Below are 27,801 nucleotides of genomic sequence, written 5' to 3'. Positions count from 1 at the left end.
TGTTTTTAATATATTAATTTAAGAGTAGCAGGGTTGAAGCAAAATTCTAATGCCCCCATTTTCTCTCTTTTATTTTCAAGGAATCACTACAGTTCTAACAATGACCACTTTAAGCATCAGTGCACGCCATTCTTTGCCCAAGGTGTCCTATGCTACCGCCATGGATTGGTTCATAGCTGTGTGCTTTGCCTTTGTCTTCTCTGCACTTATTGAATTTGCAGCTGTCAACTACTTTACCAATCTTCAGACTCAGAGAGCAATGAGGAAGGCAGCCAGGGCAGCAGCACTGGCAGCAGCACTATCAGCAGCAACTGTACCGGCAGAGGACGAGATTGTCTCGGTAATTGCTTGCTTTTCTGATAATAAGCATCATATAGGAAGAGGCAGCTGAAGTAGTGAATGAAAAACAATATTAAAGTGATCTTAACCTGAAACAGATTATGTAACCAGATCATGCCTATTTATCGAAGACATTGTTCTTATTTCAGAAAATGAAAAGACTTCATTTATTCCTACTGTTTACTTAAATTTGAGGTATGATTTACTAGAGAGATGTTTATTTGGTAAGATATTTAAGGAAAGCCATTAGACTGTTACCCATAGTACTTCTCTTGAGCAATGCTGTAGGCAGTGTGGTCAGGCAGCTGTGGTTCTCTCAGTAAGTCTGCAGAATTTGTAGGGCACTGTACAATGGAATGAACATGTGCATTGGCCAGATGATTATGGGATCACTGTAGTACACTGCTACATACCATAAGTGGGTCATCTGGAAGAAGAGGAATTAGCCTTTACATAAACTTGGCATCTGTTACTTTCATAAAAATCTGTGTTGGTGGAAGTTTGGGGAAAAAGTGTAAAGATTAGGGATAGATTTTAGTACATGCGAAAGACAGGAAGGCTTTCTAGTATCAAAAAACTGTGTCCGAATTGCCTGTAAATATTATTCCTTACATCTCGGGCTAAGTAATGAATACTGTCTCACAGCATATGTTAATATATTTATCACTATAGCCCTCCTGTTTTCAAGATCAGTTTTACTACCACCACACTTCCCATTTTGAGAGGAATAACAGAATTTGAATGATCTTCTGCAAAACCTTTGAGTCTGTAGTTGAATAAGGAAGTCAATCTAAGAGCTTTTGAATATCAGGGCAACATCTTACCCACCATATAGTAATTTTTCCACATTTATTTATAAACAGCAGTTAAAATGACAACATTTAGGTACATTAAAAACGTTAAGTTCATAATTGATAAGTTCCATGTAATAGTGAACCAAAGCTCCACAGCATCTTGTTACTGGTCCTCATTGGAACTATTCAACAAATGTTCTTCACTTCAATTGGGAAGCATTGTGCTTGTAAGCTATATTGTATTTTGCTTATAATTTTTATTAATATTGAAAAAAACTGAAGACATTGTAAGATAAAATAAAGAAATGCATTTTATTTTCACTAAATATATAAACGCAAAAAGAAGCAGATCTTTATCCATTTTAACTCAGAACCACTCAGAACTAGCCTTTTTTTTTTTTTTAAACCACAGTTACATAAAGAAAATACAAAAGAACGTGCAAAAAAATTAAAAGGAGCTTGGAAGCAAATGTTTGCAGAATCTCGCACTGAGTTTGAAATGACAGCAGAAAGGCTGATTTAGTTTTGGCAATATTTGCAATGTTCATATCTACATTTATTTTAACTAGTAAACTTTTATAATTATATTTAAACCTTACAAAAAACAGTGAGGGGAAAAAAAGCATGCATTTGCCAATATTTAGGGCATACTTCCCCCTTTCCCAATATCATGGTATTTGACTGAGAAGTACTCTGGACTGAATGAGCAGAACATTGCAACAGTAAAATAGTGTAAAATAAGAAAAATGCTGTTAAGACTGAAGGAACTTTAAAATGTACTAAAGCTTCATTTTTATTCTTTTGTTGACTTTTTTTTTGAGGGCAAGCTATCAGAAAAAAAGCCAAAGAGATCACTTGGCTTTATGTAGCATGAAGGAAATATTGATAGCTGCTATATAACGAAGAGGAACAACAGCTCTGATCTTTCCTACACATGCACTTCCTTATTCAAGTTTGAGTTAATCATAGGGAGGTTTCCAAGAAGGAAAAAAAAAAAAAGCTACCTTTTTTTCATTGAAGTCCCTGCTGAGTGATATGAAAACAGTTTGGCCTACTCTGCACGTGCTACTGCTGGTAAATTCACAGCAGATGCTACAAAGCCACCTCCATCACCCTCCCTTCCCCAATCTCTAGAAGACAACTGTTTCAAAGAATAACCCTCTGCATTTGCCCAGATATACTAGAACATATTCCTGATGATTGTGGCTCCTCCAGTACTTGTGGGTGAGATTTACATGGTGTCTGTATCATTGCAGACCAAGCTAAACACAAACTACAAAATTGCTGTTGAAAGAATTAATAAAAGAAAAAGAAATTAAAAGACTTCAAATTTCTTATCAAGGGCTTCAGCCACAAACAAGCACGGAGCCATACTGAAGACACGCCTTCCTCATTTTGTAAATATTTACTTGTTCGCTTTTCCAAGTAAAAACCAGCAAAAAATAAGCATCTAGGAATAAAATTACCATCTGGGAAGCACACTGCAATCACTTCCTCAAGACAATTGTTTACAACTAGCTAACAACATACAGATTTAGAAGAGTAGTAAACCCCATAACTTCAAGGTCCCAAGGTAAACTCGGTCCCTAAAACAGCCCACAGTGTCCACAAATTCAGTAGTCCTGATCTTGTTCAAAGCTCATATTATCCAAGACAGTAACAAGTCCTGTAAGTCCACTACTTTTTTCTCACAGGACCAGTTCTCTATGAGAACGCACCTCTGCAGTAATAGAAAAAGCAAAATCAATGAGATCATAAAAATGAAGGGTACTTTACAGTTGAAGGAAAGATGATGTAGTCAAAATGGCTTCTAGAAAAATTAACTGTTGGATTTAAAAGGTCCCATTCCAGAAAGGCATGCTGGGAAAAAGCAGTAATTACAGGATAACAGATTTTAAGAAGCTTTTATTTTTCTTTTTTCTTTTCTTTCTTTTTTTTGTGTGGTAAAGGTAAGAGGGAAAGAACTTTTGTATGCTGTCACATAGATGGATGTACTGCAGTCAGTGATATAATTTCAGCTGAAACAGACCTGAACTAGCTAATTTGAATGCTAACAGTGTAGTTAGCACAGCTGATTGCGTGAGTATATGACCATTTCCTCAGGATTATCATCCTCTACTGAGCTTTGTACTTCTACAGCTACATTACTGGTCTTAGGGCAGTTATGTTTAAATAAGGCACACAGCATAACACTCAATGTAGATTTAGGAGCTGTTTCTGAGATCCTAATTTCCCCTTTGTTGCCCCATACCCCCCAACTTGTTCCATTTGTTTGCCTCTAAATTCTTTCATCACTTTTCTTTCCAGATTTTTCTTTTTTTGGTTGTTACAATGCCCAATTTTTATTCTTTACCCCTTGCATAATTTATCTTACCTCTCCTGCTCTTCTTTTTGCCTTTTCTCCCCATTTAGTCCATCTATCTTCTTAAAATGTTTTCTAATTCACTAGAAAAAAAAAATCTATTAGAATCCACGTCTTGTATATTAAAATGCTTTTTAACTGTCTGCTTTATTTGATTTAAAAAAAATAATTAAAATCTTTCCCTTCTCTCATACCCTGGGCTTTGGTACCTTGTCTTTTCTAATCTGTGATTATTTTTTTTTATTTCTTTTTGCTCTTTTAGATAGGATAGTAAAGTTTTTCATCCACTTGTAATGCTAGTATTTTTATTTGTGATTTTTAAGTGCAGGAAAGTTGTCAGAATTTTAGCTATAGGAAAGAGCAGGTATAGGACGAAGAGTAGTGGAACAGTGTGTCAAAAATGCTTACTGTCTTCTGCATTTATAGAAGTCAGATGGTGTTTTTACATTGAGAAAATTTCTGAAGATTGTAAAGGTTTACTTATTTTTGGGGAGTCCATTTATAAAAATAAAAGTGAAAAAGAGAGATGTACTTCCTTGAAAATTTTCATGGCTATACAACTGCCAAAGGAACTCTGCTACCAGTAGCAACATTAAGAGTAACAATATAGACTATATGTTTTTAATAATCTATTATCTTAAATTGCCTGAAGAGTGGCTAAAGAACATTGTGGTGGGAATAACCTTAGGCTGGCTGAACTAGTACTTTCTGTATGACAGGAGATACATTCTCCTGCTTTGCATAAGAGAAGCCCTGGGAGACAGTTTTGGTATAAACGAAAATTCAAAGGAGTTCTAAAACAGCCAGTTAGAAGCTTTTGCTGCTTGAGTGAGGGCCTAAACTCATCAAGATAAATGTATTTACAGAATATATTCCTTTTTTTTTAATTCCAAATTAACTGTGTTTCCTAAAAAAAAAAAATAAAAAATCTTCAAAATCCTATCAAAAAGCCTTCTTGTCCCTTCAGTGTACTTAATGTTATTTAAAATCTTGCTTTATTCAAATGAACAATTTTTTTCTCATGGGTTTTTAATATTGTAGCCGAAAAACCTGTACACTCGGAAAAGAAAGATGGCAGAAGACCAAATTCTGCTCTACTGTACTAATGAAAGTAGGAAAAACTCTGCTCAAGTCATTGGACTACACTGGTTTCAGTAAGAGAGACAATGGTCTGACTATGTGCTCAGTTAACTGATGACAGCCCAGCATGCCTGTTCTGGTTCCAGGAAAGCCACTCTATTTACCTCAGTTAACTGAGAGCAGAATTTGGCTTGCTCTCTTTGTCAGCTGCAGGCAATCCCTGTGTGAAATACAAAAGTATGGGTGTTCCACTCCAAAATACGATGGCAACAAGCTGAGTAGTCATCTGGACCCTGACAGAAATCTGTTTTTAGTCACATGGTGACCAAGCTTGTTCTAGCACGTCAAAACCAAATGCTATATATATACATATATATAAAAAAATATTATGGCAGTTAGCTTTTTAATCCATTTCAAATGTGTATTTTCTATATCAATCATATTGTTTCATCATTATGGCTTCCTTTATCCAGGAATATCCCAATACTGGAATTTGCAGGGGAAGGGAAATTGGTGATACTGTCTGGAGTGCACCAGTTGAACTAATGCTCTGCGAGATAGTCAGGGAATACACGCCATGGGTCAAAAGACATCCTTTCCACGTGAGACTACATGTAGAAGACAAAAGATTGTTACAGGGTGGTAGCTTGATTACAGTTATGTTCTAAAAGACCTGTTGTTTTAACAGAAAACAGGACAGAGCAGTGAAATACAACTGGGAGACCTTCCTTCTCCCTACAAATAACCTTGTCCCTGTGTTTCAAAATAACATGGTTTGGGCAGAAAAGGATTCTCATTCTCTTTAACAACCCTGCTCAACTGCAGAGCAGCCATATGCCACTTCAGTATAGAAGATTTAGTTTTCTATAATTATGTCAGAATATATTGAGTATGTTTAATGAGTATCCTAGTGTAACTGAAAGGAGAGCACTTCTATTTGGATTATCAACAACCCTTCATGAGATCATCCTGGAAACAGCTACATGCATTAAAGTCTTGACTGAGAACACAGCACTTTCAGTCGAATTAGGGAGACCTTCCTGCTCCTCCACAATTGCCGATTATCAAGTAGACTATTAAAAACAGACAACAACTTTCAACTATATTGACTTTGTGTTATCTCAGCAAGGAAAGTAGATGCTGATTATTCGGTTCTGCCTGAGTTAAATATTTGACTGACAAAGCCAATGTAGGGCAGTAAGGAAGGTTTAGAAGTAGCTGATGTCATATACCAAAATAGAAAAATTCAAGATGGAGTTAGACATTTTTTTGTTCAACACTGAAGTCTAATCCCAGTAACTTTTTTGCAGGGGGGCAGTGAGAACAAAGTCAAGTAAGTTAAATTACAGAAAAAAAACCTTAACAAGCCTCTCTAGTGCTGTTTGTGTAATTCTGTCTCATTTAGACACTCAGAGAAGTAGTTTCTATACACTGCGGAAATGTAGCAAAGTAAATGTAGAGACAGGGATTGTTCTGGACTGACACTGAATGTGACTTTGAACATTTAAATCTGTTTAACATAAACACATATTTTGACAGAGGCTCAGTGCTAATTACATGATTTTTCTGATATGCTACATATAAATGTTAGGAAGAGACTCTACCAAAGTACATTCACATTGAAAAGAGAATGACTAGGGTTCCAGTCTCTGCTCTTCTTAGTGCTTACCTGTTTTATATGACAGCAATTTTAATACAATGGGCATGGTATATTTTTCAAAGTTATGCTTTCTGCCTCTAATGGCTCTTTAGATGTTCCATGCAAAGTAAAACAGCTTTGAAGTAATAAGGTAACAGCCTCTCCCCCTAACCACCTTCACCTGATGGTTAGGCTGTATTTTGAGAGGTGAATTTCAATCCCTGAAGGTCAAAAAAGAATTTGAACATGGCTTTCCCATGCTCCAAGTGAGTAATTTAACCCAAGTGATTTAACCCTTTTACTAGGGTAAAGCACAAAGAAAACAAATTTGCATGTTATTCCTCATAATATTTCTAGGAAAGGAAACTTAGAATTCCTAAAGAGATGCCTGAAGTTAGGACTGTTAATGACTTCCAAACTATATTCAGCTTTTAATTATGCAGAACACTGTTTATAGATGTTAGCAATAAACATTTTTTGAATCAGATCCCACAGATGAGATATGCAAAGAAATGTCTAAATTGTAGGTTATAATGAACCTCTGGCAAGAGATGGATACTTAAACTGCCAAGACTGTAAAGATTGAGGTACTTTAGTGCATTCCCACCAGGAGGTCTTACATAATGTGGTGAACTTTTCCTGCTGCAAGGTGCTGCCTATGGATTGTTCAGTAGCTAAGCAGAGTTTTTACAGATCACAGTGTTGAATGTAGGGGCTAAACTATGCTTAACTCCCTCTTTGGGAGCTAAGTCACTAGCATGTGATTTTATGTGTATAATATGAATTATTGAAATTACTCAAACTGTATCTACTAATGAGATGGGCAGGGAAAATGTTATATATTTAATTTAGTATTCTGCCCTGTACAGACATTGAGTTTTTTTTGTTGTTTCTGGGGTTTTTTTTGTGTGTTTTGTGATGTCAGCAAAGTTCAATATCTTTAATCCAATAAATTATAAAGAAAAGGAGGAATAACACATTTTTTGTCTAAACATTTAGAGTTTATTCTCATGAACCTCTTTTTACTGCATTGCCTGCAGGAAAAACAGACATAAGTGAGTAAAAGAGATAAGTAAGGCCATACAGATATTAACTTGTTTAAAGTTAGCCAGAATCGGAGTGCAAACATAAGATACTCATATTACTGCTTGGTCATAAACAAAACTGATAGTGAGAGTATGTATTTGCAGTACAAAGGAACAGAGAACAGTAGAGAATTTTACAGATATGAATTGCAGAAATCTCTTGAGGAAAAGAAACATAAAACCAAAGCACATTCATAAATCACAGTTAGCATCCATATAAAATCAGAAAAAGCATACAAAGAATTCTGTTTACTCTAAGGTTATATGTGCTGTATTTTTTTAAATCTGGAAGGCAAGCAATTGGCTGAGAGCCTCCTGAGATATTCTGAGCATAAGCAAATTCTAGTGATACTGATGAGTTGTGAGAGCAGCACCTTTATAGACAAGATGAGTCTGCTTTGTGAGCTTTCTAGGGGATCAGAGAGCTGAGCTGTGGAAGCCAGACTGTACTTTACTAGCCCATAGACATACCAGTCAATGTCTAGTCCAGTTCTATGGTATCTCACGTTAAAAAGCGATCTTGCAATCTGTTCTGTGTCACTGGGTAGTCATACGTAGTGACAAGTTTAATTGCCTCATGGGACTAACATTCCACATGAGTGCAAGAGGACTCCTCTGAATCAGGATTCAGTAATTTAACAGAATTCATAATTTCATTATGACACAGTGTGCCATGCCTCAGGCTTTTTCTTGTTGCTCTTACTACTTGTAAAACAATCCTTACTATTTGAGTGATTGGCTGTGTGAACTACGCAAAATAGGCTATTCATTCCTGTTTTCTGTCTGTGTTTTGCTAAAGTTCCACAATGATATCATTGTAGGTAATCTGTCAAAAGGAAAAGTTAAATCTAAATATAGTAGACAAATGACTGTAGCTGCTGTTCAGAACTCAGCTGTAATAAGAAACTATATGGTTTCCTCTCACCGCCTCCTCCTCTTAGTTTAGCAATGAATTCCAATGAAAAACTTGAGTTGTGGTTCTGGGGCAGCAAGTCTGGTCTACAGTCAGCTACCACACTGAGAAACATCTTCATTACACATCTGAGATAAATTTGGACTTAGAATTCCATATCCTGGCTAGTGGTATACAAGAAAATAGTCCTCACCCTGACTTGCTGTATGGGCACACGAGGGTGTTAAAGACAGTGTAAAGAACTACTTGGGGACTTTCTTAATGATTTATATCAACTCTAAACCACCTCCTCAGCAGGTAAAGAGCATGACAAAAAACTGTCGCTTTACTGAGACAGTAAAATGCACTGGTCCTTCCTGAATATTGGAATAGACTATTTTAGGTAATGAGAAGTTATTAATATCACTCCATTGATAGAAATGGACCTAAACTGGCCCCAAAATGGGAGCATAATCAAGTTAGTTAGTGTGTTCCGCAAGTTCTGAGGATACATACTGACTCCAGATCTTCCTGTCCCCAACTTCAGATGAAATCACATTGAGATAATCCTCCTTCTATAGCAATTCTCCTTCTATAGGAATGAGATTTAATAAATATTATAAATAAAATAACAACCAGGATTACACTTTTCCAAGTGCCTATTCAGATGATCACAATGATTTTACTACCTCTACATTCTAAATATGTTCAGTAGTGAACATCAGCCACAGACCATATGCTACATCTGTTCTGCCTACTAACTCCATCACCTCAGTACAATAACTCCCGATTCATGCTTGAATGATCCAGAGCAGAATTTGACCCACCTTATAGCAGAACACTGCGTATAAAAAGGGCTAAGATTCATCTTAGCACTTATATTTTTAGGAACCACTCATTCTCCACAAAAGGTCAAGCTATCTTGCAGTAAAGTGAAAAACAAGCTACCTTACGACTTCTACAATTCGGTTCAAAGCAGGGCATACAAGCAAAACTGAAGAGCAGCTTGAATCAAAGCAGTAGCCCAGGCTCTGTCAGTCAGTCTGTTTATAGAGTGGGATTATTATTATTATGATTAGTGCAAGTGGACACGGATAACCCTCTTTCTGTTTCTGTGACACATCTGTAGATCACCCGCCATTTAAATCTGTCTGTTGCTTGCTGTGTTACTGGAAAGTACAAAACCAAACATCTGCGTTCCAGATAGGCACAGCCCCAGAATATGAATGCCATTTAATAACCATTCAAAACATGATACTAATCATTTAATGTGTAGATGGCAAAGTGGAAGAAGGAGGGATATGACAAGTTGGAAGTGTTGATGGGTTGGAGGGAAAGAAAAAGGGCAATAGATAAAAGAGGTACATATACAGGAAAAGAACTTTTTTTCTTTTTTTTTTTTTTTTTTTTTGCAAATAAGATGTTGTTCTCTCCACCTTTTACTTAGACTAAAATCAGCTGTGAGTACTCCATCTCTCCCTAATTTCGGCTGGATACCAGTCCGTTCATCCATGAGCAGAACCTGGCATCATGTTGTAGCAATGTCACTTGTTCTGATACTCTGGCAGTGACACTGACCACTAAAAGGATAATTCCTGTTATAACTCTGTTTTAAGTCATACATGAGATACCAGGTGTGTTAGGCTAGTCTTTTATCTAAAAATTGTGTACCAAGTACAAATATAGGCAGTGTATTTCAGCAAATGCTTCTTTTCCTTTTAACGACCCAGTCATTTATCTGATTGACTAAAATCTGTTTCCATGCATAGAAATCCTGCAAGATAAATCCCCAAAATGCTGACAGTGGGCTACATTTAAGTGAATGATTGTCACTAAATCATTCCCAAAGAATGACTTTAGAAATTGCATATCTAACAGAATTTTGCTACCTTAAAACCATTCAAATGTTACTATTCTGTTTTACAATAGATATATATGCTGTTGTATTGTAAGTTGTTTACATTGTCTAACTTCCTCATCAGCTTCAGGCATTTGGCCATCTAGTTCTGCTGATCAAAAAAGTTGCTTATTCAAACCCAAGCATAGCTGCGTATGTTGTGCAATTTTGTGCACAAGATTTTTCATCAATAATCTGGAAATAAGTTTTGCAGTCCTTTACTGATGAAGCTTTAGACTCAACTAAAATGTTGTATGTTAGCATTGCTTTTTAGAGTCTAAGGTATTTCTATTGCTCCCTATTAACAGAAAACTTGAGTACTTCATATCAAAACAATAAAAACCAACTTGACACTCTAGGCACTCTTCTGTATTTTCTCAGGTATCAGACAAATCTTATGGCTGCTGCCATGGATTGACATTACTAATGGTAGTCCTGGGTAGTGGCAGTAGCAGCAAGGTTTTTGAAAATTTCCTCCCATTTGATACTACTGTGAAAGTGGGTATCTGATATGCATTAGAGCAGGCTTAGAGCCTGTTGTAGCTCCTGTTCCTAAGCCATTGCTGGAAGGAAGAAATCCATTACTTCTACTCTTACAAAAGTAAAAAAAATGGCAACTTGGCCACAAATAAAACAGGTGTACATAATGAATATACATGACAGCCTAGCAACTAAGAGGTAAGCTCTAAACGTTCCTGAGGTCTGGCTAAATTTTTAAGAGTTTTCACACAGCTTTCTGAAGAGTAATTGGACCTGGCTATGAAGATTGCACAAAATATAGGAATAATGTGGTTTCATGTTACCATAAATGAAAGTAAAAATAGTCCCATTACAGTTAGGATGAGTATTTGTCTTCAGTTGTATACATGAAATCGCTGTGGGAATCATGAGAGATATTTGAGAATGAAATTTCATCCTAGAAAAAACTACAGGACAATTTAGCATTCATGTCTTCAGCACCTGTAAAGTTAGTCTATTTCCTTTTGTGCAGCACTTTTCTAGTTCATCAGCAGCTAGTTTGGGGACTAATAAGAGTGTGACAGCTTGACTCCATTCAGCGAGTGTCTACCAGAACTCATCAATGGGTTCACACAGTGAAGACTGCACTTGAGCCAGCCCGTATGTGCTATTTTGTTTAAACTTGATTCATATCTACATAAACTTCAGTCATACCAATATAGTGCAATTTAGATACACCATTAACTTCTTTTCTTTTCTTTTTAGCTCCATCTTTTCTTTTTCTTTCTCTCTTTTAGCTTCTGTTTATTACCATGTTAAAAATATGGAAAGCACATACACTTTTATGTTTTTGCAGCAAAGCTTTAAGGCCACAAATGTGCCTCTGTATATTTGCATTATTTCTGTGATTTCCTTGGGTTGCTCTATAGCAGAGAAGCAGCAATAAAATCAGAAAGTTGAGTAAAAGGGTGGAGAGAAGCCTAATGATCACAAAATCACCCTTTTTTTTTTTTTTCTCCTTTTTTCTTTTTTCCTCCACAGCATTCTGACTCCAACTGTAACCTGAAGAAGCGAGTAAACTCCGTAACATCTCAGGCAGATCAGTCTCCTGAAGCCAGCATAATATCAAATAGTGCATCTCAGTGTCAAACAGCGTCAGTTCCTCCACCAGCCCCACCACCACCACCACCTATTGGAGGCACAAGTAAAATAGACCAGTATTCTAGGATCCTCTTTCCAGTGGCATTTGCAGGATTCAACCTGGTATACTGGGTCGTTTATCTTTCAAAAGACACTATGGAAGTGAGTGGTAGAATTTCTGAATACTTGCTTATAATATGTAATATGTTTACTTGACCAATATTATTTTAATTGTTCATTTACTCTTGCAACTCCAGTTAATCAGCCCTTTCTGAGGAAAGTTACTGATAATAGCTTTCTCTAAAAAAAAATCAGCTGTGGCTTCCAGTATTAGTGGCACTCAGTACAAGGCAGAAAGGCTATTTGAAGATGAGAAATGTAAACACTTATCTCTATGCCATGTTGCACTGTGCAGAACACATTGTGTAAGACAACGTATGACGCCATTCTCAGCAAACAAACTAATCTTAAATCTTCCATTTCTTAATCTTCCTATCTGCAGTAAGGAATGGTAGAATTATCTGTTGAAGCAATGCACTGAAGGAGATAAGAACTGTAATATCTCCTAAGGTTTGCTCAGTGAGGTAATAAGATAACAGTCTCCCCCAAAAAAACTTTCTTATTCATTCTAAACATTTATCCATAGTGTGAAGAATTGACAACTGCAGTATACAGTTTGTGAATCAGGAGTCCCTGTTTTTATACATTTTAACAGTGGTTTTTCCTGTTTTTTCATATAGCTGAACTGTTTTATGCAGATAAAGCTGCTAAATTCTTTGCTTATGTTTGTTTGAATCAGGCAGAGACTGATCATGTCTCTAGATATCCATGCGGTCCAGAAGAGATGTGTGCCCTGCAAATTGAGCATGTCTAGAATAATCAGTCAGTGATTAGTCATTAAATTTTAAGTCTTTAATGCTTTAATTCTCTAATTTTTCCCTTTTGCCTAAATACAGCTAATGGTGTCCCATTTCCTTGGTAAAAAATATATTCATTTGCCTCGTTGCCATAGCGTTTTTGAATCTCACTGTACATTGCAGTCAATATGATTGGTACATTTAGCTTTATTTAGGACAGCTAGAGAGATAATGATGGTATTTAGATAGTACTGAATGCACAAAGTCCCTACATCAATAAAAACAGAGGCTGGCAATCTGGTATGAGTGGTGAGCAGATTTTACCTTTATTTCCTAGATTAGAGGTAAAGCCGGCCAAAGGAAATCTCATGGACAGCCAAGAGATGTTGCAGTTCAAAGTAGCAAGACAGTGCTGATCAGCTGATTGGTGGCATCTTGCCTCTGCTTGAAGCAGAGGCTACTAGCCCCTAATTTTGCTGATTTTTACTACTAGTATGATCTGGAAAATGCTGTCTCTCAAAGACGGAGTGTGCTGCCAAGCAGCTTATATGAAATCAGGAGGGCAGGAAGATAGGAGGCACTATCTCTTACAAATGTTCCTGCAGATGTCTCTCTCAAGAGGTCACAGCTGCTAACTCCTGGCCACTCAAAATCTGCCCAATGCTAAATTTAACATTTGTGCCAGAGTTACTGATCCTGCTATTAAAATATTGACTATGTGTGCAAATTACTTGTCTCAATCAGAGAAGGGAAGTATCAAAAAAGCTCATGTATAATCATTACAGCTTCTGTTTAGAGGCCAGTTCCTCAGCTTGTGTAGCTTGCCATAACTCCAGTGATTTCATTCAACTATTCACATTTTGGATCTAGAAATATTTGGAACATAGTTGCCATTTCCCTTGGTAGCGATGAAATATTTACACTGAACCTTGTATATTAACAGTTATATTAGAAGTAGGCTTTTAAAATACTTCTAAAGTCTAGGACATCGTGCTGACTATAAATATTTTTTAAATGCCACTTTTGCAAGCTCACAAACTCAGAAATTATTCTGTAGTAGCCTTACAGAATGACAGAAATCCAACAGCAAGATTTATAAAACAGAACAGTATTGACAGCTGGTAAACAGTTATGTGAAATGCTGATCAAGCTCTTCTTAAATTACATTTTCCTGTTTGTGTACTCAGTTGTAAATAATAATAATTGTGATATACATTGCTAGGTTTCTCATTCGATGTGTTTTATCACTTCACCACTTACTACTTTCAATGAAATCCAGGATTGTTTTTGCTTTAAAAATATATTAAAAATATATAAGCCTTTCCATTCAAGCAGAGGAGATACAAAAGTTAGGTGAGCAAAGCATGGCAATGCTTCAAGGCCAGTTCAACTCAATCACAGGCTCCAGCCCAAAAGATTAAATATTGGTACAGTATTATTCAGTTAAGGAATTTAATTTCTTTTAGAAAGTGCACATTGTACAGTATTTCAGGTATATTAGCTTCTCTTTTGTGAGTTGTTACTCTGAGTTCATTTGGCTTTTGTTTAAAAAACAAAATGGGAAAAAAACCCCAACTAATCAGTTCATTGAAATAACCAAATTTCCTGTGCACAAGTTCTTGTAAGTGCAGCTTTCTAGGGTTTTGATTAGTGTAGTTTGAAGTGCAGAACATCATTCACCAAACTTTGTCATTGTGGAGATGCCTAAACTAAACAGCTACGTACTGTCTTTGGATGGTGTATATGGAACAAATCAAGAAGTATTTCATGAATCTGTTTGTAAAGGCAGGCTATTAGCACTGGAATCAAAGGTAATTTTCTTCTGACCAGACTCTTTCTTTGACTTGGAAGGAAGTGCAAGAATTGTTTTTTACTTCATGTTCTGGATTCAGAGCATCGGCTAGAATGAGCAGCCTTGTTAGTGTAATGACACAGAGTTGCATGAAATGAGGAGCTCTCTCCTAAGCTGTTTGGTAGTATTTCTGTGCACTACTAAGCAGTTTTCTTATGGCTTAAGTAATGGGCCATATGCTACAGAAATGAAGAAGTCATTCTTGTGTATTGTATCTGATAATACTTAAAAGAACCTTGGGGCCTGAGTACTTTCCAAAGTGCTCCTTGGGGTACCTTTTTCTTTCCTGTCCATTTAGTCATTTCGTTTTTGGAAGACTTCAGGTTAATCACCCTTTCTTTTACTATACATGTAAACTAAGAGTATATTAATTACACAGAAATTTTAGGATTTGGAAGTTTGTATAACGAAGAAGGTGTTTCTAATAAAATGTATGCCTTTAAACATTTTAATATTATTTTCAAGAGCAGCCAGGATTGGGCAGATAGCAAGAGTATCTTAGACTGAACTCTGTATTTGTACTTCCATATATAAAGAATCAAGCCCAGCTCAGCAAACTAGGAAGTTTAGTAGCTAACTTTCATTGTAAAATTAATCTTTTGCTACGTTTTTAAGCAAAATGGCAGCATTCTCTGAATGAAAAAATGAAAAAAAAGGAAAAAAAAATTCCAAGTTGAAATTAAGTGCTTTAACTGAGTGCTTTCTATACGTGGATGGGGATAAAATTATCTTCTGGCCTTAATGTTTAAATAAATGATTCTATTCTCCATTGGAACAAGTGGGAAAACATTCTTATTCAGTAGCAGCCATCCACCATGCAACCTGATACATAAAAGATATTTCAGTGTAAACTGGTTTGCATTGTGGAGTAGCAATAGCATTGCAGGACAACAGTTATATTGGTAGAAGTATAGAAGTGAAGCTAATGTAGTTCTCTGCCTGCATTTTGCTAGACAGCATGTTGTTAGAACCTAGGAGGTACTTGAAAATATGTATATGAAAGAATCCCCAGCTGAAATAACAGATGCCAGTTTTTGGACCACAGAAAATACTGATACTTGTATAATAAGCCCCTCTTTCTCTCAAAAGGTTTTACAACTGTAATGCTGACAGATGCTTAACTATAGCCATATCACTGTGCCATTTATAATATGAAAAAAATAAAGCATTAAATTTACTCTACGAGGACTTACTCCCTCACTATGTAAGGTCAGTTTGTAATTAATTTAGATGGAATGTTTGAAGATGTGACATCCCCATAATTTATACATACAAAATGGAACAAGCATATTTCTGTGGTGCATGTTCTTCTGTAGAATACAGTAATATCTGCCATCCACAAAAAGCTCTATACAGTAACAAACAATACACATTTGTCTAGATTTGCCAAATAGAGAAGTTCTTGAAAGGAGAACAAACCTATCTGACAAATGAGAAGAAGTTGTCCTAGCTTTTTATTTTGTCATACAGCATTTTTTGGCTTTGTTTTTGGTTTTAAATCTTGCTAAGTCCTTGAGCTGAATACTAATTTATGACAGTGACCTTGGTAGGTGAATTGCATGCTTAGTTTATTTTAAAATTTGCTTGATTTAGAATGCAAAGAGTGCCCTTTTAATGAGAAGAATACAAGTACTTAGCCTACCTTTGCCATATCATTCACAAGCATATGCTGTTCTCACATCTTCTTACACATCTTCTTTCTAAAGTAACCTGTCTTAGTTTTTATATGTAATGTTGTATTACAGTTTTTAATGTAATGAAACACAGAATGATGGAGTGAATCAAACTGAAGAAGGATATGATGTTAAAAGTTTTGATGATAAACTGCAGAAAAACAAGCAGAGGCCAGCTTTTACATTTGGGAGCAGAGGAAGGTACAAAGTCACTGAATGTGCTGAATCCTGGATATTATTTGGACACAGAGAACATAATATGATAGGAGAAAAAGAGTTACATAACAAGTTGAAGGAGAAGATGAGATATTAATGATGTCACATAGGAAGAAACAATAACAGAAAGAAACAAAAACCGGAAAATTATTTAGCTTCAGTATGTTAATATTCATAAAGCTTGCAGTGTGTATTGTTAACATCATGTTTCAGTTTAGACGCTGGAAAAATAAAGTTCAGGAGAAAACAGTCATTGCTATACATACTTACAATTGAGCTTTGATGATCCAGGTAATGAACATCAAATTCTAAGAGGATTCTCCCTTGTAGTGCAGTTCTATTTTGAGTCTGCTGAGACAGTTAGAAATCAGGTGGGTTTTGTTCGTTAACTTAGTTGTTAACAACCCATAGCTTAAACTTCTCTCTAAACTTTTCTTCCAGTTTTTTGAACCTACTGCAATGCATCTTCGAAATGACCATCAGTCCAACTGAAGAACAGCTCAAGGTTTCAAAGAAATCACTGAAGGTCGTGTAGGGTTGAAGTGACTTCAAAGGATTTGTCTATCCACAGGTGCTCTCAATTTTCAAACAGGGAATATTTATATTGGACATCACCTGGAAACAAACTCTGGACAAATCAAAAAGATAGAAACTGCACAGGGTTCTAACAATACTTTCTCAAGATTTCTTACACTTATTCTACTATAAAAGTTCTTGTTAAATTATTTTGTTCAATTGTCAAAGAATGTGCATTTGTTCTAATTCTGTTATAAACAATTGAATGTTTACATTGATATAAAACATCAATAACAGGATTGTTTTTTTAAAATACAATGAGGATTGCTAAAATAAGCCTGATTCTGAACTGGTATAACTTGGCATGGTTTCACTGAAAGGTTAGGAGCTGCACTGATTTGCAGCACTTGAAATTGACCCAAAATAATGTTAAGAAATCCTATGAAAGGGAGCTGCAATCCCATCACGTTTTCATAACCCTTCCATAGAAAAGATGAATGATGTATTCTGATTTTCTTTAATTTCATTTTCATCCCCTTTAATTTGAGATAATATTTATAAAGAACAAGATACAAGAAGAAAGGAAATAGAAACTATTGTTTACGTACTTTAGCTGGTTAGTTACGATAATGTAATTTTTTTGGTTGAGAATGACCATGAAAGTACAACCGGACTAATTACAAGCAATTTCTTGGCAGGATCTAGAAATGCAGGACTGAAATATCAGGGAGTTTCCAAGGTCTAAAGCTGAATAGACAGAAAGATGCAGCTACCCATCAAGCTAAATGTAAGCCTCCAGCTCTAGGGAACTTCCTGGAAGCAAGTCTTGAATACCTAGCTAGGGAACAAGCTGCATTTTATCAGCTGATTCTACTGAACTGCCTGTAGCATACTCCCTAGAACTTTTTTCCAGAGGCAAAGTACTGCCAGCATATTCAGAGTTTAAAGGTAATAATATTTTATTTGTCACTCTCAACACAGTCGCAGGATTTCTTTCTCATGTTTCATAGTAATCTATTATTTTATTGTATATTCACTCTTCATCTCCATAATCCTTCTTAAGAATGTAATTAGGAAAGATATGCCTAATCAAATCAAACCCAGGCCGGCTTTGTTGCAGGTGTAATGGACACTGGTGGAAGTCAAAAGCATACACAGAAGTTCCACATGCAGCCAAATAAAAATTAAGGACTCCTATCTTGAAATTAATTTTAGTACATTGAAATTAAATTAATTTCAAACAGAAATCTGAAATGCTGCATTGGTTCAGGAAATTCAGGGTCTTTTGCTTTGTCTAAACAAACATCTTAGTCACTGTAAGAAAATATTTTTGGGCTGATTGACTCCAGTAGGTTGACAACTGCTTTATTGGCAGTGTAGCAGTATTAACTGTCTGATGACCTAGCTCCAGCTGTTTTCCTCCTTCTATTTCAAGAGGAGTATATAGCTTTTACTAGTGTGATAGCTGGGCTGAACATGAGAGATCACTTTTTGTACTCCCTGATCTTTAACTCTGAAGAGCTTAGTTAAGTAAATTTGAGTCAATAGTAACTACTGTTTGCACAGAGATGTCATGTCCGCAATTTGCTTTTCCTGACTGGCTGCAGGCTGACACACTTGGATGTATTTGTAAGTGCACTGAGTTCTTTCTTCATTTTGCTTTGAAACTAAAATTGTGACAGTTTTTCCCATTTTCAGCCTTTATATACTATTTTTTAAAAAAATTAAACTATGGACACTGGGCAAGTATTTTATAATTTGTAAATACATCTTATTTTGCAAAAAGCAAATTGTGCTGTAGGGACCTAGAGGTTATTTTTCAGTATAACTATACTCATTTGTTCTTCACTGACTAGTTTTCTATTTTGAGTACATTAATATCTGTAAGAGTTTTCAGAGTACTTTAAAATTGGTTTATGCACAAAATGAAAATGTTTAAAAGCTATGGGAAAACAAGTGACACTGAAGAAGTCAAATTTTGTATCTGATCTTTGTTTGAAAGAAATCTAAGTATAATTTTACAGCAGATGTAGAGAGTTACTAAATAGTCACTATTTCCTTAGAGTGTAGTATTTCAACGTACAAAATAGTGGAAACTTCCTGATTAGGAAGCTATATCAGCCCCTTAAAAATGTATTAGCAGCTCTTGGTATTTAACAGTATATTTCAACATGCCCACAGACTGCTTATCTTTTTCAAAGGAGGTTTTCATGTGGAAAAGATAGAGAAGGAATGGTTCTCCACATCTGTTTCAATGGTAGGAAGGGAATATGTATTTTTCCTATTAAATGCTTTGTAGAGACACAGGTATAATCAATAATAATGGTAATAATGTCAAGTTATATCTTAGAATAAATGTAATTACTTACAATTAATGTCAGTTCTTAACAGTCCTGGTTATGGTCAAACACTAACCAAACAAGCAATACAGTAAAAAGAGCACATAAATAGAAAATGTTTTTTTATATATATGTATATATTTGTATATGCATATATACATACATATTTCTGTAGAAAATATAAATAATACATATTTGTCTATTTAATACAAATTTAAAGGAAATTAGGGGAAATGGGTTTCTTCCAGTATTTTTGACTGTATTGCAATAGGAAGAGCAGGAGGTAAAGTTGCTGTAAGATGGAAATTTGTATGTGCAAAACAGGACACTGCGGGGGAGAAGACGGGCAGTTACCTTGAGCTATCGCACTCTGGTAATACATTATTCAACATTGACCTAACTTTCTATGTATCCCAGTAGAAAGGATGCTCTGGTTTTAGCCCGCAAACCCCTCAAAGGGACAGAGTGTAGCTTAAATTCATCTTTAGCCTGTTCTGCTTGATCAGAAGTGCAAGAAATAGAAGAACTAAGAGCACAGTTACAGAATTATGTCATAGTACAGTAGAAACCTCAGTTACATATGAGTCTTTATTATTATTGATCTGGGTTTTTCTCCCCCTCACCCCAATTATTTTTTCATAATTTCTAAACCAAATAAAAATCCAGCAGTTTTAAGGTATAGAGACAATGCAATGGCACACTAGATTAGCCCTGAGATCATCCACTACTGTGTTCAAAGGATAGTCCTCACCAGAAGCTAAAGCAAGAGTTGGATACACCCCAGAAATGTGAAGATGAAAGTCCTCAACACTCTTTTGATATAGCATTCTGTCCAGTATTTTGATGTTTTGATGCATCCTGTCATGTTACTAACTCAAGGCCTTTCTCTTATACATATGCAAACAAAATTCAGAGGTGACTTTGTCATTGCTTAGTTCATTACATTCTCATTTCTCTTCCAGTTCATGACAAGAAGAGCATTCCTCATCTGCCTTCTTTATAGAAGTCATTCTTGCAGGATTTTCCTCTAATCAGTAAGCAATCAAAGTCTTTCAACTCTCCGCATAAATGCTGTCCGTCACCTGGCTTTATGGAGAAACCTGTGAAGAAAAAAGTCCTTATCCACGGGCAGAATGGGTAGAGACTTGGGGAGTTAAGTATTCTGTTCTGCATCACTACTTCAACAAAATCATCACTCAGCCATGGCTGGAGTGGTGCTTGCGTACAAAAAATAAAGATCCATGGTTCATTTCCAGACAGCAGTTTGAAGCAAGTGATAGCAATTGAGTGTCAGCAAAGTATATTTGAAGTAGAAGTTAGTGACACAGCACGAATGAGACTCAGCCATGCTTTCTGAGATGCAGAAAAAACAGCAAAAAACCTATTCTTAATCCTGTCCAAAACCAAAATATATGCAATCTTTCAAACACAGATAAGGAAAAAACCCTAACTTGTTTATTTAATGTAGTTATATAAAAGACAAGAAGTGATGGCAAAACTTCATAAACCACGTAACATACATTTTTGCTAAATCACTTTGCAACACATTTGAGTTGTTACCAAAGAGATCATTAGTTCATGAAAACATGATCTGACCTCAGTTATGAGTAGACTATTTTTTACTCCATAAATAAGAGTAATCTCTAATAGTTTTAAGGTACTAAATTCTTTACACACCTTGAAGAGCAAGTAAGCCTTCTTTAGGCCATATATAGTTACACATTCAAGCACTGCTGCAAAGGTTTTTCTCCCCACCTCACACCTGCTTTGTTTATAATAGTGTTTTCATAGAGCAGATAGAAATATTTTGTAATTTAAAACTAAATAAAACTAACAATCTAAAACTCTTTACTGGAATACTTTTGTCTGCTATTCCTGTACATTAAAAAAGCTTCATTACTAAACCGCCAGCTTTGCTTTGGTTAAAGTTAGGAAATATCAACTGTTAGAAGTTGACTTTTCTAAGGACTGTAAACTCAGCGTGCTCCTTTAAACTACATGGAGACATGGTGTTCCAAATAGAGATGTGGGGAATAGTTAGAAGATTTAAAAGTGGGTTCTCGGCAAAGAAGTCACAGGTTCTGTCTGCATGTGAAACAAATCATAGTAAAAGACAAATACTAAAGCTCAAACTATGCCCTTTATTGTCTACTTTCATCATCTTCATGTCTAACAAGTGATCTGACTCAACTATTAGTTAAGTCAGTGCATAACATTTGCAATCTCATTAAGAAATTATATTAAAGAATTGCTAGTTCCAGAGATGAGTCTATGGGAAAGGTTGGATTGTGATGGTGAGACAGATTAGAACTGATCAGAAATAGACTAGTTCTTCTATCCAAAGATTTGAATTTCACTGGATTGAACTTATTTTAAAAGGCAGAAATATCTTTGTATGAACAAAAAGATGGGTTTTGGTCAATAAATGTAATCAATATGCATTCTCAAGTTTTAGTAAGCTATACGTTCCTTATGGACTAAAACTTGGTGTACTTCTGCCTCCCCCTCCATACATGAGTAAAAGCTTCTTTTTCCTTTCTGATCCAGTCTTCACATAAAAACCAACATTAATTGCTTGGTATGAGATGTCTGCTTGCAACTCAAATCTATTCAAAAGTAAAAATAAGTTTTCTTTTTAAGCTTCATCAGTTTTAAGTTTTACCCATGTACACTTATTTTGAAACACTCCTTAGCCTTCTTACTTGTTTTCCTACAGATTTTTGTGAACTAAATGAATCTACTTGGAGAGGGGCCTTTTAGAACTGAGCAGCAAACAACTATCTGAATAACTAAAGTTTATAAGGTGTTACTGAGTGACACCAGATCAGCTACACAGCCCTGAAGGAATAGCTGAATAAGTATTAATAAAGAGTAGTTTTAGTGTTATGAATACATACATGAGAAACCCAGAGTGCAGCCTCTGAATTACCTACTGATCTATTGAATTGATTCCTGTACTACATGCTGCCAAGAGCAGTATTTCACTTTTGTTAAGTAATTTAATTCAAAACAGAAAAAAGGAAAACATTATAACAACAGTAAAGCAGGAAAAAAAAAATTGCATTAAATCTCTCAATGTGAGCAAAAGCTTGTGAGCAGAGTGGTATGTGATCGGTGTATGGTCTCTTCCATGAATGAAACAGATTCCACTAATGGCAGCCAGGGCTCAAAACATGGACTGAGGGCAAGAAATTACCTTATCTTTGTATCTGTAAAATGCAGACCTAGGATGGAGAAGCAGTACATTTAACGCTACCTTTGGATTTTTCTGAATCTTACTTCATTTAGTTACATTTCTAGGTAGGTTTTTTTTTTAAGGAGTAAACTGCTGAATCACTCACAGGTAGACCTTAGTAACACTGATCATGGTCTCTCTAAAATAGTTCAAAGCATTTCACAGTGCAGCAACCATAGAATTCCTGTTCTCAGATTACTACTTCCCAGTTTAAGAAATAATGAGCACATCACCTCTATAGTCTTGGGTTTGAAATCATCCAGACATTTATACTTCAAGTATAATCTGTCTACAGATTATACTACATCTGTATCCCCCCAAAAAAGCCCTTTCCTGGTAAGATGGACAGAGCCTTTGCTGACAGAAGTCAGCGTATGTGTCTGACAGCTGCAGTCAGACTTCATGCTTTTAATAGTAACTAAAGTTTTTTTCAGGTAGGTTTTAAAATCAATATGACAAAGCAGTAAGTTTTGCCCTTAGTACTTCAAGGGCTTTATTCTGATGTTACTTCCAACACCATAAAAGTGGAGTAATTCTACTGAAACAGATTGAATAAGACCAAAGTGAAAGGAAATAACTGAGACTAACTGGTGCCGTATCTAAGAAACTTTTAAATACCAGCCTATGTGATCGCTCAGTTGTAATAGTACTATATTACCTAAATTTAATATGGACCAACAAAAAATTACATAAATCCATTTACCCTAGATTGAGATGCCTTAAAAAGACTAGCTAAAGAAAAGTAGAGTGTCTACAACTTTCAGTAATTACATGAATTAAGGCAAATGTATCCTTAAATGCTATACTTAGGAATACCTATAATAGTACTTTTTTTAAAGAATGAAAACAAAAACCAAACCATCATTTATGTGCCCTATGAAGGCAACATGAGGAGATTATAACAGCAAATAAAGGACAAAACCCTCAGGGGTGCAGGAACTTAGAAGCCAGAAAGACCACAGATGTCTTTATAAGAAGCTCTATACACAGTGTACCTATTTGCACTTCTATTCTGCAGGCATACAAAAATTCTGTATCAGAAAATCACTTTCTATGTTTGAGATCTATTCATTAACAGCTCTTTACAGAGCAGTCACAGGAGTATTATTGTGTGCTTGAAATAAATTAAAACCACTGGGTAAATGTGCTCTATTCAGGACCAATAAGCAGCAAAGTGAGTTTAAAACTCTAATTCCAGCCGTACTAGAAGTTAAGATCCACATGACTCCAACATCCTACCTTTATTTTAAGATTGGAAAGTAATTTATTCACTCACAAGGTATTGTTTCACTGGGGGCTGATCAAGGAGTCATGACTTTTATTAGTGAGCACCTTAATTTTCTGAAATCATCAGGAAAATATTCAGGTCAGTGATGTGCAAGCTAACACTTTTTCTCTCTACAAGTTCCATTTAGAGGTGCAGTAATCTCAAAACATCTCCCATGATACCCTCCCAAGGAAAAAATAATTCCTGGAGACACTAAATTGAAAAAAGTAATTGGAAACTGTTCTGATTTTAGTACTAAAAGGAGAAGGCAAAAGTGGATTTTGTTACATGTTTCTGCAAGGGACAGTTTGGCCATTAAGATTATTCAAATAAATGTAATTTGTAATAGTCTCTGAGAAGGCATGCTGACAATAACAGACAAACTAAGATCCACACTCACCATCTGAACCATATTCCTTATTGGCCACGCTACTCATATTGCCTTAAAGGCTGAAGAGGTGGTAAAAGTGGTGGCATGATTGATTACAGAGAAAATATGGATCAAAGAGCAATTTTTTTTTATGGTGTTGAAGGACAGTGGGCCTTCTAGTTCCTTCCCATTACTGGAACAGCAAAAATTGAGTGATACTTGGACTTGAGTGCAATTCGAACACTTGCTGCTGAATGTACTTTAGCTGGTGTTCATGAAAGCCAAAGTGTCACAAGAAAATTAGCATCAACAAAATCGGTAAGCAAACAGCATTCAAGTCAGCACAACTCTGCTTTATGTTGTTTTCAGGGGAAAAAAAAATGTTTCATTCTAGAGACAGTAAAAAATTTCATCAGAAATTGTCAGGGAACAGTTTTCCTCTGTCAGTTCTCATATTATTCTGCATACATTTCTAGATAGTTAAATAAAAACTCGATAGATTAAGTCAATATGTGGCCACCAGTAGTAACACCATTGATGTGTTATCCCCACTTCAGCTATTATTAATACAGATGCTTTCCTTAGATGGAACACAGGTTCTTCTGTCTAGGAGAAATTTTGAGTAAGGTTTTTACTTCCATGAAGTGCAGCTCAGTTTACATCTGTATGAAGGGACTGCACAAAGGCTCCAGTAGAAAAAAAAAAGGGGGGGGGGGGCTGTGGATCAGACTCATAGCAAAACTGGTTCTTGCACTAGAAAGCTTAAATGTAGAACTGGCCAGAAAAATGATCCTGCCTTCCCTCCCTGTGAGATTTTGATCATCATAGGTTAAACCAGGGCATTCATATAAGTTATTTTGTGATTTTATTAAAACCAAAACATTAGTTTTCCAAATCATCTTTTTTCTTCATTTTAATCCTTCTGGCTAAACTGTTTTAGGTTTGGGTCTAAACTGTATCCCCATCCCCACCACATCTTTCCTAAAGAAGTTAGATGATTTTTCCACTGAAAAAAAACCCAAAAGATTCTCCAGTGGACAAAAATGTTGTTTGTTGAAGAGACCAATTTTCCATTGAAAAACAGTTTCAACAGAAATTCATCAGAATTTAGTTACCTGTAATGTATCCCAGATAGAAGAGTTGGAAAAGTAAAAGTGGTGACATTCAAGGAAGTTACTTCTTTCCTAATGATTGTACAAAGATCAGTTTGCAGTGGAGTTAGTGATAAAATGCAGGACGTGCATCCGGAATAGTATCCCTAGGATGGCACACCTTTTATTACGAAGAACTTCAGAGAGTAGGAACTCCTTTACTTTGAGAGGAGATGCTTTCACTCTCTCTTATGAGAATGCAACAGTTGCTGCTGTAAATCTGAAGATGAAACAAAGAAAATTGACAGCACTTTCAACATTCAATACAGTCCCCACATACCAGACTTAGTGCACCAACTGCAATGCAAAAATGCACGTGGCACGCTTGGAGGACCATGGCAGCCATCCCAGATACTGCCCGAGATACAGGTACAAAATACATTCAAGATTGTCAAGAGACTTTCAGAAAGGGCACAAACTGAGTGAAAAAAGTACCATGAACGTGCCAGCAATGTAATCTGGTTGATCTAAGGATAACATGACGCAGTGCCGATATTCACACACAACAGTAAGGAATTATGACCTAATTTCAGAGAATGGTTATAGCCTGACTTATACAGCCAAAGGTCTTCTGTTCCAGACACTCCCTGGAAGGGAGTGAATGCTCCATTATTGGTGATGAGCTGCTGCTAGTTGGGACAAGAGGGGCATGCATCTGCGACTCTCTCACAACTGCGAAAGAAAGCAGCCTCGACTATTTCAGCCATTAAATTATCTTGCTGAGTCTGCCTAAAAGTTTCTTCTTGTCTTAGAAGGTGTCCAGGAACATCCCAGTCCTGTGAAACTGACTGGTTCACAGATTCTTTGGTTGCTGGAGATCACAGTAGTTGGTTATTTTTTGTTTTTCTGGTTCATTGAAATAAAAATGATAAAAAGAATAGCAAACTCCACTTGTAACTCATTGAGTTCTATGGGATACACATTGCTGTGGCTTTTATGACAAGACTGTAGCCATCACCTGCTATCATCCACTCAAGCCCATGGCAGTCAGTCTCAACATTTCTTTCTCATTTGTATAAAGTGGGGTTCCCACAATCTCATTTTCATTATTTCAAACAGGACTCACTAATTTTCTTCCAAAATATCAGGGCTATTTTCTTTCATAGTGCCAAAACCCCAAACTTGCTTTGTACAATTACTTCCTCTGTTTTTTTCACATTAAATGTCTTTCTACACCTGGGTGAGTAACACAAATTGCTACTTTATGACATTTTTGTCAACTGCTGAATACTAGCATATCTCCTGATGGCTATTCTAAAGGTAGAAAGAAAGTATTCCAGAATATGATGCCATCCACGTAGCTAAGGGCAGGCAAGTGATCACCATACGCCTAAATCCCACGGTCCTTTTTGGGCACACAATTCAGTCAAACCATTATTTTACTATAAGTGCTATGGACACATGTTTTTGCAGGATAAGCTAAGTTAACAATAATTACTTTGAGATCTTAAACAGGCCTTTCATCATCTTACTACTAATTTAAAACCATTTTGCATTCAAGGCTATTAACATGGTTTTAATAGTACATATTTGTCACATAAACAGTATTTCATGTCCACCTCAGAATGCACAGCTTAGGAAAGACAATTTACCTCTTTGGTATTATTTAAATACAGTACTATTTTCCTTGGGGAGAGTGAGATGAGTCCTTAACTTTTTATGGCACATACAGTATGGAGAAAAAAAATTAGCATCATTTATTTAATCTCTGTCACAATCTTAACTGTAAAAACATGCATTATCTGCTACCAGAAACTGTATCATATGGTACCCATAATACTGCCAATTAACTTTTCTCCATTAGCACCATACATCCTCAGTTTTCATACTGTTTCAGTCCTTACCTTTATTCTATCTCATAGCAAGTTCTAAACAGGAGATAGGCAACTTCAAAGAGGATAATAGGTAAAGGCATTTCAAGTTTTCAGAAAGTAAGAAGAGGCCACTTCTAAATCCCAAGATTCTGAACAAGTGCCAATCCAGTGCGTATCTATTCACAGAAGTCTGTGAAAGTCACATAGTGATCAGATCCAAATACAGACTTTTATAGTAAATCATATTAATTCACTATTACATAACCTTGTACATGTCTCAGATCAAGTGGATGTTGTCACTTTGTCTTACAATACAGTACCAGTGGCTCAAAGGTACTTTTCCACAACAGTTTCTTCAGGAGTTCTTTTCTAGCTTTTCACTTTTAAATCTTTCGATTAACATGCTTCTGATGCCCCTGTAATTTATAGAACTTTCATTTACCTTACAGGCACACTTGTGTTCATCTGTTGTTTCAGTGTACACAATTAAGCACCTGTAATGCGTGGTTTATTGACTAAAATGCCAGTTGTTTGCTGGAACCCAGACAGTCTTTCAGGTCAATAAGAGAGTTGGTGCACTTAAGTAATAAAATGAAGCTAGAGTTGTTTTCTGTACTGGATGTGCCAGGCGAATACACAGATTAATTAACCTCATGACAAAGTAATTATGCAGAAAATGTAGTATTTAAAGGAGATGTTTCCAGTCAGAACAGTTGCACAGGCAAATATGCTGAGAAGCCTCTAAAACACCTCATCATACTACAGCTGGATTAACAATTGTAATTAAACTCTCCAATACTGTTTATCTACATATTGTATATATA

At 35.9% G+C, this 27,801-nt stretch overlaps 1 protein-coding gene across 6 annotated transcripts in view; it reads left to right on the top strand.

The window, feature by feature from the left end:
* GABRA6 (gamma-aminobutyric acid type A receptor subunit alpha6) overlaps window positions 1-26,575 on the top strand; it is a 35,068-nt gene extending 8,493 nt beyond the window's left edge. For 4 of the 6 annotated variants that reach the window (XM_029998181.1, XM_029998184.2, XM_041119227.1 and 1 more), the window contains 3 exons: window positions 81-340; window positions 11,589-11,849; window positions 16,727-26,575. In XM_029998181.1, the coding sequence (XP_029854041.1) occupies window positions 81-340; window positions 11,589-11,849; window positions 16,727-16,777 (572 nt within the window). In that variant the 3' untranslated portion in view covers window positions 16,778-26,575. Of the gene's footprint in view, window positions 1-80; window positions 341-11,588; window positions 14,957-16,726 lie in introns of those variants that run through there. The other 2 variants (XM_029998185.1, XM_041119226.1) reach the window with 2 other exon arrangements.
* Window positions 26,576-27,801: the final 1,226 nt, after the last annotated feature.

The sequence above is a fragment of the Aquila chrysaetos genome, chromosome 22 (assembly GCF_900496995.4).
Source record: "Aquila chrysaetos chrysaetos chromosome 22, bAquChr1.4, whole genome shotgun sequence".
NCBI classification, from domain to species: domain Eukaryota; kingdom Metazoa; phylum Chordata; class Aves; order Accipitriformes; family Accipitridae; genus Aquila; species Aquila chrysaetos.
The sequence above is the reverse complement of the archived record's forward strand: the minus strand, read 5'-3'. Positions and strand labels throughout refer to the sequence as shown.